This window comes from Pristiophorus japonicus, chromosome 9 (assembly GCF_044704955.1).
Source record: "Pristiophorus japonicus isolate sPriJap1 chromosome 9, sPriJap1.hap1, whole genome shotgun sequence".
In the NCBI taxonomy this organism is placed as follows: Eukaryota; Metazoa; Chordata; class Chondrichthyes; family Pristiophoridae; genus Pristiophorus; species Pristiophorus japonicus.
Window position 1 is genome coordinate 27,129,476 of NC_091985.1, and position 16,051 is coordinate 27,145,526.

Consider the following 16,051-nt stretch of genomic DNA (forward strand, 5'->3'; position numbering starts at 1 on the left):
TCATTTTGTAAATAAGGAAACCAAAACTGCACGCAGTATTCCAAGTGCGGCCTCACCAATACCTTATACAGCTATAGTAAGACTTCCCTGTTTTTATACTCCATCCCCTTTGCAATAAAGGCCAAGATACCATTGGCCTTCCTGATCACTTGCTGTACCTGCATACTATCCTTTTGTGTTTCATGCACAAGTACCCCCAGGTCCTACTGTACTGCAGCACTTTGCAATCTTTCTCCATTTAAATAATAACTTGCTCTTTGATTCCTTTCTGCCAAAGTGCATGACCTCACACTTTCCAACATTATACTCCATCTGCCAAATTTTTGCCCACTCACTCAGCCTGCCTGTGTCCTTTTGCAGATTTTCTGTGTCCTCCTCACACATTGCTTTTCCTTCCATCTTTGTATCATCAGCAAACTTGGCTACGTTACACTCAGTCCCTTCTTCCAAGTCGTTGATATAGATTGTAAATAGTTGGGGTCTCAGCACTGAACCAGACGGCACCCCACTAGTTACTGGTTACCAACCAGAGAATGAACCATTTATCCCGACTCTTCTGTCTCTATCCATGCTAAATATATTACCCGCAAAGAGAGAGACAGACAGAGAGAGAGAGAGAGAGAGAGAGAGAGAGAGAGAGAGAGAGAGAGAGAGAGAAGCCACGTACTGAGGGGAGAGAGAGAGAAAGAGGGAGAGAGAAAGAGAGGCCGCGTACCGAGGGGGGAGAGAGAGAGAGAGAGAGAGGCCGCGTACCGAGGGCCAAGAGAGAGAGAGAGGAAGAGAAAGAGTGAGAGAGAGACGTGGGAGAGAGAGAAAGAGAGTGTGAGAGAGAGAGAGAGAGAGAGGCCGAGTATCGAGGGCCAAGAGAGATACCGAGCGCCAAGAGAGAAACCGCTTTTAACCATGTGTAGCGAGGCCAGAGAGAGACCGCGTTTAACCGTGTGTAGCGAGGCCAGAGAGAGACCGCGTTTAACCGTGTGTAGCAAGGCCAGAGAGAGACCGCGTTTAACCGTGTGTAGCAAGGCCAGAGAGAGACCGCGTTTAACCGTGTGTAGCGAGGCCAGAGAGAGACCGCGTTTAACGAGGCCAGAGAGAGACCGCGTTTAACCGTGTGTAACGAGGCCAGAGAGAGACCGCGTTTAACCGTGTGTAGCGAGGCCAGAGAGAGACCGCGTTTAACCGTGTGTAGCGAGGCCAGAGAGAGACCGCATTTAACCGTGTGCAGCGAGGCCAGAGAGAGACCGCGTTTAACCGTGTGTAACGAGGCCAGAGAGAGACCGCGTTTAACCGTGTGTAACGAGGCCAGAGAGAGTCCGCGTTTAACCGTGTGTAACGAGGCCAGAGAGACAGCGTGTACTGAGGGCCAAGAGAACATGTATATACTCAGGAGCTCAGCGTTCAGTAATTGAAGATACAGAATTAACTTCAGAAACAAATGCTTCATTTGGTTACTAAGTTATTTAAAGAACTAATGTTCTGAGAATTGTTGCTTTGTAACAAGTCTTTTTAGCCCTCTTTTAAAAAAGGGACAGACAAAAGAGAATTGAATTAAAAAAACATGAACAGCACAAATAATGACAAGACATTAAAGAAGAGGAAGATAGTCAGAAGTGAATTGAAACAGTTGAAGAATAAAGTGAAATTGAACAAACGTGGCCACACAGGGAGATCTCACATGTAGAATAGTCGGATTTTATTTCACAGGAAGCTGAATAACAAGTGGTGCTCTCTCCACACAAAGCCCAATGCAACCAATTTTTAAATCAGCTGCATGCACTCTCCAATTCCCCCACTAGCAGCATCAGGAGGCAACACAGATTTTAAAATCTAATCATCTTTTGACAAGAACGTATTCAGGCTAGAAACTTTTTTTTTGCAAGATCAGGTAATACTGACACCTGCAGGTGAGTCTTCACCTCGGTCACTTCTATTGATCTTCTTAGTAGTTCTGGTATTCGAGGTTAATACGGTTGCTGTGAGCTGAAGTCATGTCGACAATACGATTCACGAGATTGATTCCGGAGATGAGGGGGTTACCTTATGATGATAGATTGAGTAGACTGGGTCTTTACTCGTTGGAGTTCAGAAGGATGAGGGATGATCTTATAGAAACATTTAAAATAATGAAGGGGATAGACAGGATAGAGGAAGAGAGGTTGTTTCCACTGGTCGGGGAGACTAGAACTAGGGGGCACAGCCTCAAAATACGGGGGAGCCAATTTAAAACCCAGTTGAGAAGGAATTTCTTCTCCCAGAGGGTTGTGAATCTGTGGAATTCTCTGCCCAAGGAAGCAGTTGAGGCTAGCTCATTGAATATATTCAAATCACAGATAGATAGATTTTTAACCAATAAGGGAATTAAGGGTTATGGGGAGCGGGCGGGTAAGTGGAGCTGAGTCCACGGCCAGATCAGCCGTGATCTTGTTGGGTGGCGGAGCAGGCTCGAGGGGCTAGATGGCCTACTCCTGTTCCTAATTCTTATGTTCTTATTAATGTTGGGGAAGTCCAGAACCAGGGGTCACAGTCTAAGGATAAGGGGTAAGCCATGTAGGACTGAAATGAGGAGAAACTTCTTCACCCAGAGAGTGGTGAACCTGTGAAATTCTCCACCACAGAAAGTTGTTGAGGCCAATTCACTAAATATATTCAAAAAGGAGTTAGATGAAGTCCTTACTACTCGGGGGATCAAGGGGTATGGCGAGAAAGCAGGAATGGGGTACTGAAGTTGCATGTTCAGCCATGAACTCATTGAATGGCGGTGCAGGCTCGAAGGTGCCGAATGACCTACTCCTGCACCTATTTTCTGTGTTTCTATGTTTAATATGCTCTGGGTTTTCTGGCCGTAAACAACAAGTAATAAGCCGGAAGAATAATCTCATCTTCACTTAAAATACTAGTTAGCGTAAGCACTTGAAAAGAAGTGGCCGTAGGGGAGGGGAGAGCATGTCTCCCTCAAATTCCCCCATTCCCCATAGTTCTGCCTATTCTGGTCAATATTACCTCCTGTTGGGAAGCCAGTGGCAGATGAAGACAATTCCATGCGCGAGTCTCCGTTGGGATTCTACGAGGTCAGCTACTTGCCCACTTTGGGTGGAAAGCGGCAAAAAGTCTGGGAGAGAGACCATCACGAGGGTCTCTTGACTGGGGAGGGGGTGGGGGGAGTGGAAATGGGAGGAATGGGGTGGAGGGGAATGGGGGGTGGGAGGAGTGGGGGGTGGGAGGAATGGGGAGAATGGTTATGAGGACCCGGGTCAGCAGACACCCACTCCTGCTCCCCCTGGCCCCGCCAGGACAATTTATTTTTTTAAACTTACCTTACAGGGCCTCGCTAGCTCCCTGACAGCTTTATCGGATGGGGTGACTGCAGGTTAGAGGTCATAGGGGTCCTATGTGCTGCATTTGGCGGCAGCGTCTTCCAAATCAGTGGCGTAAAAATGGGGAAATCAGCGGGTAACGGAGCCGTTCTATTTTAATTGCAACTTTCCCACCAATTGAGGAAGATTTAAAATTCCCCCGAGAGTTATCAACACCACTCGGCTTCAGACCTCCTCGCAGTCTTGGTGGACGCAAGAGCTGAAGGCCAGAGGTGAGGTGAGAGTACTTGCCCTCGACATCAAGGCAGCATTCAGTCCAGACTGGCAGCAAGGAGCCTGAGTAAATGGGGGCCAAAAGGAATACCCTCCAACGGATAGAGTCATACCTAATGCAAAGGAGGATGGTTGTGGTTGACAGAGGCCAGCCGTCACAGCCCCATTATATGAGTTCTTCAGAGAAGGGTCATTAGCCCAACTGTCCTGAGCCACCTTATGCACAGCAAGCTCCCGCAAACAGGAATGTGATAATGACCAGATAATCTGTTTTAGAGATGTCGGCTTAGGGATAAATATTGGCCAAGATATCGGAAGGGTGGAGGCAGAGGGGAACTCTCCAGCTCTTCATCGAATAATGCCGTGGGATCGTTTGTGCCCACCTGTATTTCCAGCATTTTCTCCTTTTATTTCCAATTTCCAGCATCTGCAGGATTTTGCTTTTTATTCCAAATAGAGGTCTTTGCTTCCAGACCATTAGCAAGTTTCAATATCTCAAGGTTATTCCTCCACAGTCGTGGTGGAGGCCATATTGTCCTTGGGAATTGTGGAACTTCCCTGGAGAACAAGTCAGTAGTGTCAGCCGTGGTTCAGTGGGTAGCACTCCTGATTCTGAGTCAGAAGGTTGTGGGTTCAAGTCCCACTCCAGAGCCTTGAGCACAGATTGGGTAGATTGCATTCGTCGTTCAGTCATAGTAAGTACTGAGGTAACAGTACAGGTATGTGAGGACGCAGGATCCAGAGCAACCGGACGGGGTCAGAGTCATCTGATAGTGGCACTGCGCCCCCTGCTAGCGGGGTGGGCTTGGTTCGCTCACCTGGCCAGGACTCAGGGCCTTTGCCATTGCCGAATGGTGAGCAGAGCAACAGATGTGTGTGACCTCCCTGTCCTCCTTTGAGGGCTGCAGAATCTTCTGGCTGTTCCAGGTCCCGTTTGGGGAACTCGTTGGTTCTGACCTTTCGCTCCCGGACATGGCCGAGGTAGTGACTGGGTCTGGGGGCTACGCCAGCTCCAGCCGAGTGGTGGGCAACGGCGGCCGACTGCGCGTATTGGCGCCATTTTCATTTCCACATCCGTGGCGAATAGTGCCATCGGGTGCCTGCAGCGTGGGATAGACCTGGAGCAGGGTATCAGGATCAGTGCCTTTACCCTCCTGAGGTTGCTCGCTTGCGACTTTTGGGGACACTCTATTCCCGACATCTCGCAACAACATTTTGTTCTTTACATCAGGAATAGTACAATCTTAATCGGTTCATTACATTGATTGCCAAGCATTCAATGCCGCTTTAAGTTCAGTTGGTTGCAGGTCTCCTTTAAGAGAACCCTGCTGGCTTTACCCCAGTCAAATCCTTTGTTAGATACCACGTGTTGGTCCCGGAGCGTTGCACCTCGTGGTATTGCTGTAGCCATCTTTTTTTTCAGCCACGCTGCACCTCGCTGCAGCAGGGATGCCATCTTGCCTCTGTCCTCGAGGTCGACTGCCTTGATCCTTCTCGCCCGCAATTCTGCCACAAAAGCTGGAAGAGTGCCTGTGAATTTTATCTTCCTCCCCAGGAGTCCTGCCACTGGAGCCGGTAAGGTACTTTTAGGTCGTTCTGGTCAGATCATTGCCACGCAGCCGTGATGGACGGTCTGTGCCTCAGGTGCTGCGCTGGTCTGTTCTCTGGGGCCTGGCCCAAGCGAATGAGAGGTTTTGCTCTGCCTCTGAGCACGGGGGACATCGATTGCTGGAGTGAAGAGTATTGTGCTCCTAACACAGATGAGACTGCACACCGGGAGATTAAAGTAACAGTGACCTCAGTCTTTATTAAGACACTCCAGAGTGAGGAACAGGTCTTAGGGGCTGGCTTATATATAGTGCTCCCAAGGGATACTGGGATTCCTTGGGACTTCAGGAGATGCACTCCCTGGTGGCGAAACATGGGAGTGAATGCTTTACAGATACACATCACTCCTCCCCAAAGTCAAAGTGAAAACTATTTACAAGGTGAGGTGGTCGGGAGCCTTTCTTTCCCTGGTGGACCGCCTCGGTACAAATGTCTGTTCTGGTGTGTTGGCTGTGCCCTCGCTGGGCTGGCGTGTTGTTGGCCCTGCAGGGCTGCTGGGTGAACCTGGCTTTGCTGGGCTGTTGGGCGTGATGGGTTCGATTTCCTGGTCCGGCGTGGTGTCGTTGATCCTTTGGGTGGGTGTTGTGGGCAGCCTCGTTTGGTCCAGGTGCTTTCTGCAAATTTGCCTATTGTCTAGTTTGACTCCAAACACCCTATTCCCTTCTTTAGCTATCACCGTGCTCACGATCCACTTGGAATCATGTCCATAGTTTAGCACATACACAGGGACATTCAGATCAATTTACCGTGACACAGTGGCACGACCATCGTTTACATTTTGTTGCTGCCGCCTGCTCTCTACCTGATCATGCAGGTTGGGGTGAACCAGCGAGAGTCTGGTTTTAAGTGCCCTTTTCATGAGTAGCTCAACCAGGGGCAGCCCTGTGAGCGAGTGGGGTCTCGTGCAGTAGCTGAGCAGTACACGGGACAGGGGGGTTTGGAGTGAGCCTTCTGTGACTCGTTTAAGGCTCTGTTTGATGGTTTGTACTGCCCGCGCTGCCTGCCCATTGGAGGCTGGTTTAAACGGGGCCAAGGTGACATGTTTGATCCCATTGCGGGTCATGAATTCTTTAAATTCGGCACTGGTGAAACATGGCCCGTTGTCACTGACCAGTATGTCAGGCAGGCCATGGGTGGCAAACATGGTCCTCAGGCTTTCAATGGTGGCGGTGGCAGTGCTTCCCGACATTATTTCACAATAAATCCATTTTGAAAAAGCATCCACCACCACCAGGAACATTTTACCGAGTAACGGGCCCGCATAGTCGACATGGATCCTTGACCATGGTCTGGAGGGTCAGGACCACAAACTTAGTGGTGCCTCTCTGGGCGCGTTGCTCAACTGAGCACACATGCTGCATTGCTGTACACAGGAGTCTAAGTCAGAGTCGATACCGGGTCACCACACGTGGGATCTGGCTATCGCTTTCATCATTACTATACCCGGGTATGTGCTGTGGAGATCCGAGATGAACTTCTCTCTGCCCTTTTTGGGTAGCACTACGCAGTTACCCCACAACAGGCAGTCTGCCTGAATGGACAGCTCATCCTTTCGTCGCTGGAACGGCTTGATTAGCTCTTGCATTTCAGCAGGGATGCTGGCCCAGCTCCCATGCAGTACACAATTTTTTACTCGGGACAGCAGAGGATCTTGGCTGGTCCAAGTCCTGATCTTGCGGGCCGTGACAGGTGATTTATCATTTTCATGACCATCAACAAGTCTGCGGGCTGCGCCACCATCAACAAGTTTTCAGGCTGCGACATTTCCACCCCCATGGTGGGCAATGGTAGCCGACTGAGAGCATCCGCACAGTTCTCGGTGCCTGGCCTGTGGCGGATGGTATAGTTATACGCTGATAGCGCGAGTGCCCACCTTTGTATGCGGGCTAAGGCATTAGTATTTATCCCATTGTTTTCAGCAAACAGGGATATGAGGGGCTTGTGATCGGTTTCCAGCTCAAATTTGAGGCCAAACAGGTACTGATGCAGTTTCTTTACCACGAACACAGATGCTAATGCCTCTTTCTCAATCATGCTGTAGGTCCTCTTGGCCTTAGACAAGCTCCTGGAGGCATAGGCGACAGGTTGCAACTTTCCCGCAATGTTAGCTTGTTGTAATACACACCCGACTCCGTACGACGATGCGTCACATGCTAGCACAAGTCTTTTACACAGGTTATACAATACAAGCAGCTTGTTGGACCATAAAATGTTTCTGGCTTTCTCAAAAGCAATTACTTGGTTTTTTCCCCATACCCAGTTCTCACCTTTGCGCAATAACACATGTAGGGGCTCTAAGAGGGTGCTTAAATCCGGTAGGAAGTTACCGAAATAGTTGAGGAGTCCGCAGGAACGACTGCAGCTCCGTGACGTTCTGTGGCCTGGGCGCGTTCCTGATAGTCTCTGTCGTGGCGTCTGTGGACTGAATGCCGTCCACTGCGATCTTTTTCCCCCAAAACTCCACTTCTGTTGCCATGAAGATGCATTTTGACCTCTTCAGCCGCAGCCCTACGCGATCCAGTCACTGGAGGACCTCCTCCAGGTTTTGTAGGTGCTCGACAGTGTCCCGACCCGTGACCACTATGTCGCCCTGAAAAACCACCATGCGTGGTACCGACTTGAGTAGGCTCTCCATGTTTCTCTGGAAGATCGCTGCAGCCGAATGAATTCCAAACAGGCATCTGTTGTAGATGAACTGTTCCTTGTGCGTGTTGATGCAGGTGAGGCCCTTCGAAGACTCCTCCGCTCCTGCGTCATGTCGGCTGAAGTCAGGTCGAGCTTGGTGAACGTCTTGCCTCCTGCCAGCGTCGCAAATAGGTCGTCTGCCTTAGGTAGCGGGTATTGGTCCTGTAGCGAGAAACAATTAATGGTTACTTTATAATTGCCGCAAATCCTGACCGTGCCATCACTTTTGAGTACTGGAACAATCGGGCTGGCCCACTTGCTGAATTCCACTGCGGAGATGATGCCCTCGCGTTGCAGCCTGTCCAGCTCGATTTCCACTCTCATCATCATGAGGTACCACTCGCACCGTGTGATGCCTCTGGGATCAAGTGGATCCGCACTTTCGCCCCGGAAAAATTTCCAATGGCTGGCTCAAAAAGGGAAGGAAATTTGTTAAGAACCTGGGTACATGAGGCCTTATCGACATGTGATAGCGCTCGGATGTCATCCCAGTTTCAGGGGATTTTGCCCAGCCAGCTCCTTCCAAGCAGTGTGGGGCCATCGCCCGGGACAATCCAGAGTGGCAGTTCGTGCACCGTGCCCTCGTAGGTGACCTTGACCATGGTGCTGCCCAGGACAGTGATAAGCTCTATGGTGTACGTTCTCAGTTTCGTGTGGATCGGGCTCAGGTCTGGTCTGAGTGCCTTGTTGCACCACAGTCTCTCAAACATCTTTTTACTCATCATGGATTGGCTAGCGCCAGTGTCCAGTTCTATGGCTACGGGTAAGCCATTCAATTTTACATTTAGCATTATAAGTGGACATTTCATCGAAAATGTGTGCACCCTATGTACTTCAGCATCTGCCTCCTCTCTCTCAGGCTCGAAATTGCTTTGATCCACAATGGACCGATCTTCCTCTGCCACGTGGTGGTTAGCAGGTTTTGTAGAGCTTGCAGCTCATCTGCAAGCTCATTGGAGGTGCCCCATTGTTCCACAGCTCTTGCAAACATACCCTTTGACGCGGCATGAATAGGCTGAATGCAAGCATCCACAACGCCAACAAGGTGTGAACTGCCTTGCATTCATCCTTTGTTGCGGACTCAGTCATCTGGGTCACCTGAGGCCTGCTGGCAGTTGCAGGCTCGTGGTTTCTGCCCTGTACATTTCTGCTCGCAAACACAGTTCCAGTTAATTTATGAACATTGCTACCACTTGTGTGCTGAGAGATTTGTTTGGTGTTATCACTGGTGACATAAACGCCTGTGCTAGCGCAATGGCTTTACTGAGGGTCGGTGTCTCTACAGGCAAAAGTTTTCGTAGGATGGTCTCGTGGCCAATGGCCAGTACAAAAAAGTCTCTGAGCATTCGCTCTAGGTAGCCATCAAACTCACATTGCCCTGCAAGTCACCTTAGCTCTGCGACGTAGCCTGCCACTTCCTGACCTTCAGATCGCTGGCACATTTAGAACCGGTACCTCGCCATCAGCACGCTCTCCCTCGGGTTAAGATGCTCCCGAACCAGTGTACACAGCTCCTCATACGACTTATCTGTGGGTTTCACCGGAGCCAGAAGATTCTTCATCAGGCCGTTGGTCGGTGCCCTGCAGACCATGAGGAGGACCGCTCTCCTTTTTGCAGCGCTTCCTTCTCTGTCCAGCTCGTTGGCTACAAAGTACTGGTCTAGCCATAGGCTTCCCAGTCCTCACCCTCCAAGAACAGTTTGCTGTAACTTTGCGTTGGATTCGTATACTCGTTGCCAGTTATTGTGTTCCTTACACAGATGAGACTGAACACAGGGTGGTTAAAGTAACAGTGACCTCAGTCTTTATTAAGACACTCCAGAGTGAGGAACATGCCTTAGGGTCCGGCTTATATACAGTGCTCCCAAGGGATGCTGGGATCCCTTGGGACTTCAGGGGATGCACTCCCTGGTGGCAGAACATGGAAGTGCATGCTTTACAGAACCACAACAAAGAGGTCTTCCCATTTCCACTGGATCTTTCCCATCCACCTTCTTCCGAGTAGCGTTGGACTATCACCTGCAACAATCCACAGAGGTAACTTGTGCATCACGCAATTATGGATGACACTTACATCCGCACTACCAAGGACTGGGATCAGCTCCTTGGTGTAGGTGCGCAACTTTTCCTGTACAGGAACCAGCTTGGGTCGTTTTTCGTTCCATAGCCTCTCAAAGGCATCCTGGCTCATCACTGACTGGCTCGCTTCCTGAAGACTGGAACACCGATTATCTCGACTTCCATCTTCACTGGAGGACAATCGGTGCACATCTACACTCCATACACTTCTTGCGGCTGAGCTGCCTCTCTGGCCAAATCATCGTACTCCCCGCTGGATTCAAAGTCATCTACCGACTCCTCTGCTAGACGGTGAGTCATATTTCTTTTACACATACGCTGGAGGTGGCCCTTCATGTTTAAGGCTTTGCATACGTACTCAGCAAACCGACACTGGTGAGCCCTATGGTTTCCTCCGCGACGCCAGCATGGTGTTACACGATTAGCACCCTTCGGCGGACTCTGAGTTCTGGAATCCTGAGGTCTGTACTCTCTGCCTTGGGCAGAGCCACGTCCCACAGTCTTGCCTGTGAAAGGCACCATTCTGTGTACAGTACTTGCTGGATTTGAGTCCACAGGATGAATAATTTGCTTGGTGCTGCAGGTAAAGGTACGCGGAGTCAGTGGAAATGTATTAGCATGGATAGAGAATTGGCTGGCTAACAGAAAGCAGAGAATCGGGATAAATGGGTCCTTTTCGGGTTGGAAATCGGTGGTTAGTGGTGTGCCACAGGGATCGGTGCTGGGACCACAACTGTTTACAATATACATAGATGACCTGGAAGAGGGGACAGAGTGTAGTGTCACAAAATTTGCAGATGACACAAAGATTAGTGGGAAAGCGGGTTGTGTAGAGGGGCTGCAATGAGATTTCGATAGGTTAAGCGAATGGGCTAAGGTTTGGCAGATGGAATACAATGTCGGAAAGTGTGAGGTCATCCACCTTGGGGAAAAAAAACAGTAAAAGGGAATATTATTTGAATGGGGAGAAATTACAACATGCTGCGGTGCAGAGGGACCTGGGGGTCCTTGTGCATGAATCCCAAAAAGTTAGTTTGCAGGTGCAGCAGGTAATCAGGAAGGCGAGTGGAATGTTGGCCTTCATTGCGAGAGGGATGGAGTACAAAAGCAGGGAGGTCCTTCTGCAACTGTATAGAGTATTGGTGAGGCCGCACCTGGAGTACTGCGTGCAGTTTTGGTCACCTTACTTAAGAAAGGATATACAAGCTTTGGAGACGATTCACTTGGCTGATTCCGGAGATGAGGGGGTTACCTTATGATGATAGATTGAGTAGATTGGGTCTTTACTCGTTGGAGTTCAGAAGGATGAGGGGTGATCTTATAGAAACATTTAAAATAATGAAAGGGATAGACAAGATAGAGGCAGAGAGGTTGTTTCCACTGGTCGGGGATACTGGAACTAGGGGGCACAGCCTCAAAATACGGGGGGGAGCCAATTTAAAATCGAGTTGAAAAGGAATTTCTTCTCCCAGAGGGTTGTGAATCTGTGGAATTCTCTGCCCAAGGAAGCAGTTGAGGCTAGCTCATTGAATGTATTCAAGTCACAGATAGATAGATGTTTAACCAATAAGGGAATTAAGGGTTACAGGGAGCGGGCGGGTAAGTAGAGCTGAGTCCACGGCCAGATCAGCCATGATCTTGTTGAATGGCGGAGCAGGCTCAAGGGGCTAGATGGCCTACTCCTGTTCCCAATTCTTATGTTCTTATGTAAGGTCGAGGTCATGAATGCCTGACTGATGCTGATGGCCTTCTGCAGGTTGACTGTGGTGTCGGCAGATAATAGCTTGTGAAGGAGGCCCTCGTGGCCAATTCCCATAACGAAGATGTCTCGCAATGCTTCGTTGAGGTGCATGCCAAAATCGCACAGTTCCGCCAGTCTCCTGAAGTCGGCAGCATATGTTGCAATCTCCTGGCCCTTAGGTCTGCGGTGAGTGTAGAATCTGTGCCTGGCCGTGAGGATGCTCTTTTTTGGTTTTAGTTGGTCGCAAATTAGTTCAGTTAGCTCATCTAATGTCTTATCCTTGGCCTTCGTGGGTGCCATCAAGTCCCTGACGAGGTGGTAGATCCCGGGCCCACAACTGGTCAGCAGTATAGCCTTGCGCTTCTTCGTCAATGTGTCCGTCTCCCCAGCCAGGTCGTTTGCCACGAAATATTGCTCAAGCATTTCCGTGAAGGCATCCCAATCATCACCCTCTGCGAAGTCTTTTAATGTAGCCATAATCGCGTGAAAGTCCGTATTCTCGTCGCCAGTTGTTATGTCTGTAATGCACTTATGAATGACTCCACAAGGCAATGTGTTGTACTCAAACTGTAGTGACCTTGGTCCTTTATTCGTAAATCTAGAGTGAGGCACAAGCATAGTGGGCAGCCTTTTATACTGGGCCCTGTACACCTATGCAGGTAACCCTCAGGTCTCTCACCGCAGTGCCCTCTGGTGCACAGCCTCTGCCACAGGGGCAGGAAACCCCGGTCTCTACCAGTTGCACCCTCTGGTGGTGCCAGCATAGTATATACACAATGTAAACCTTATTGATAGTACATCAGGTAACAAGTCTCCATTTTATGCAACTATACAGTGGCTACACAGAGAGTACATCTATCGTCTGCATATATAACAATACCAATGTACTGGTCAGTTGGGCAGAACAGTGGCAAATGGAATTCAATCCGGATAAGTGTGAGGTAATGCATTTGGGGAGGTTTAAAAAGACAAGAATACACATTAAATGGTACGACACTGAAATGGGTAGAAGGACAAAGGGACCTTGGAGTGCAGGTCCACAGATCCATGAAAGTAGCAGGCCAGGTAGATAAGGTGGTTAAGAAGGCATATATACTTGCTTTATTACTCGAGGCATGGAAGACAAGAGCAAAGACGTTATGCTTGAACTGTATAAAACACTGGTTAAGCCGCAGCTGGAGTACTGTGTGCAGTTCTGGTCACCACATTACAGGAAAGATGTGATTGCACTGGAAAGTATGCAGAGGAGCTTTACAAGAATGTTGCCTGGTCTGGAGAATTTTGGCTATGAGGAAAGATCGGAGATGCTGGGTCTGTTTTCTTTGGAACAGAGGAGGCTGACTGAAGACCTCACTGAGATGTATAAAATTATGAGGAGCGTGGATAGAGTGGATAGGAAGGACCTGTTTCCCTTGGCAGAGGGGTCAACCACAAGGGGGCATAGATTTAAAGTCATTGAGGTGGGAGCGGGGGGTTCAGAGGAGATATGAGGGGAAATTTCTTCAACCAGAGGGTGGTGGGGGTCTGGAACTCACTGCCTGAAAGGGTGGTAGAGACAGAAAGCCTCACAACATTTAAAAAATACTTGGATGTGCACTTAAAGTGCCATAACCTACATGGCTACGGACCAAGAGCTGGAAAGTGGGATTAGGCTAGATAGCTCTTGGTCGGCCAGCACGGACACGAATGGCTGAAATGGCCTCCATCTGTGCTGTAAATTTCTATGATTCTACGAGTATCACATTGCTGTTTGTGGGACCTTGCTGTGTTGGCTGACCCGTTTCCTACATTACAGTCATGAAAGCTGCAATATAAATGCAAGTCTTTCTTTCTTTCCTGTAAATTAGACTGTTTGCTGTGAGCCTTACCATAAGTCCAGTCCTGCCGTATGTCCCGCCCCACCTCCAACTCATTGGCTAAAATAATGCTGTCAATATTCACTTTGTTATCTTATTGTAAATAAAGTGTGTGCCACATGCCCAGGATGGGTTTACCTTCAGAAATAACAGCTTACCTGGCAGGTGGCATTGCAGTATCTTGCTACCTTGCATTGAGAACATCGCAGCAGAGCTTCCTTCCTGTGAAGAGAAAATTATGTTACAAACCGAATAAAAGACAGGTTTGCGGTTGAATATAGTTCATTATTGGTGACACAAAAAAGGTCTTGTGGAGAATGTCTTTCTTCAGATATTTACATTTCAAAATAACAATGGATAAGAAACATAGGTAACTTCGGAACAAGAGTAGGCTATTGAGCCCCTCGTGCCTGCTCCGCCATTCAATAAGATCATGGCTGATCTGCGACCTAACTCCTTATATCCGCTTTTGGCCCATATCCCTTAATAGCTTTGGTTAACAAAAATCTAGCAATCTCAGATTAAAAATTAACAAATGACCCAACATCAATTGCCATTTGTGGAAGAGAGTTCCAAACTTCTACCATCCTTTGCGTGTAGAAGTGTTTCCTCATTTCAATCCTGAAAGGCCTGGCCCTAATTTTTAGACTAAGCCCCCTAGTCATAGAATCCCCAACCAGCGGAAATAGTTTGTCTCTATCTACCCTATCTGTTCCCCTAAATATCTTAAAAACTTCGATCAGATCACCCCATAGCCTTCTAAATTCTTGGAAATACAACCCTAATTTGTGTAATCTCTCCTTGTAACCTAACCCCTGGAGTCTGGGTATCATTCTGGTAAACCTACGCTGCACTCCCTCCAAGGCCAATATATCCTTCCCAAGGTGTGGTGCCCAGAGGTGTTCACAGTGCTGGGCAGGGATTTTAAATCTGCGTAATAAAGCGCCACTACCAAAGTTATATTTACATACACCGGAGTAGATAAAATTCCACGCCGACCTCGATCAGACAAGCCACAAGTCTAATTTTTCTTTCAATTGCTGTCTCAGTGACATCAACAAGTCAGCATCGATAAACTGAACGCCGACACCAAATGCCAGATGTTAATACTGATGGATTTCACTTGATTTAGACGAGGGGATTAAATGTAGTATCTCCAAATTTGCGGATGACACTAAGTTGGGTGGCAGTGTGAACTGCGAGGAGGATGCTATTAGGCTGCAGAGTGACTTGGATAGGTTAGGTGAGTGGGCAAATGAATGGCAGATGAAGTATAATGTGGATAAATGTGTGGTTATCCACTTTGGTGGTAAAAACAGTGAGACAGACTATTATCTGAATGGTGACAGATTAGGAAAAGGGAAGGTGCAACGAGACCTGGGTGTCATGGTACATCAGTCATTGAAGGTTGGCATGCAGGTACAGCAGGCGGTTAAGAAAGCAAATGGCATGTTGGCCTTCATAGCAAGGGGATTTGAGTACAGGGGCAGGGAGGTGTTGCTACAGTTGTACAGGGCCTTGGTGAGGCCACAACTGGAGTATTGTGTAAAATTTTGGTCTCCTAACTTGAGGAAGGACATTCTTGCTATTGAGGGAGTGCAGTGAAGATTCACCAGACTGATTCCCGAAATGGCGGGACTGACCTATCAAGAAAGACTGGATCAACTGGGCTTGTATTCACTGGAGTTCAGAAGAATGAGAGGGGACCTCATAGAAACGTTTAAAATTCTGACAGGTTTAGACAGGTTAGATGCAGGAAGAATGTTCTCAATGTTGGGGAAGTCCAGAACCAGGGGTCACAGTCTAAGGATAAGGGGTAAGCCATTTAGGACCGAGATGAGGAGAAACTTCTTCACCCAGAGAGTGGTGAACCTGTGGAATTCTCTACCACAGAAAGTAGTTGAGGGCAATTCACTAAATATATTCAAAAGGGAGTTAGATGAAGTCCTTACTACTCGGGGGATCAAGGGGTATGGCGAGAAAGCAGGAATGGGGTACTGAAGTTTCATGTTCAGCCATGAACTCATTGAATGGCGGTGCAGGCGAGAAGGGCTGAATGACCTGCTCCTGCACCTATTTTCTATGTTTCTATGTTTCTATGAACGGTTAAAATAAGTGCAGTGGCTGCAGCTTTTAAGAGATATAACCCTTTTTCCGTTTTGCATTGAATCCCATTGGGCACCATAGAGAATGCTGGACAATTTGGAACTGCCCCATTGCGAAACTTCGCTGATCTGCCAGTAAATTGACCTTATTAATCTGCACATCACTGAAGCAGGTTATGTACCAATAATCAAAGGATTCTATATTAAACACCACCGCTTCACAAAGCACCTGTAAAACCATTGCATTTACAACCCGAACTTCGCTGATTAAAAAATTACGGTCAATCAAAACCATTCTCCTGATGGCTCAGATCAGCAATCTATTTTACTGCCATAAATTACAGCTGCTGTTTCGTTCATTTCCCTTCAGAGCTGCGCCATCTGTCAAAG

The 16,051-nt window shown here is 48.4% G+C and overlaps 1 protein-coding gene across 1 annotated transcript in view; it reads right to left on the reverse strand.

Annotated features, from left to right (window-relative positions):
- The window catches only part of smyd3 (SET and MYND domain containing 3), a 1,321,352-nt gene that overhangs the window by 1,033,927 nt on the left and 271,374 nt on the right, over positions 1–16,051 (reverse strand). The window contains exon 2 of the mRNA XM_070889200.1: positions 13,715–13,778. Within this exon, the coding sequence (XP_070745301.1) occupies positions 13,715–13,778 (64 nt within the window). The remainder of the gene's footprint in view (positions 1–13,714; positions 13,779–16,051) is intronic.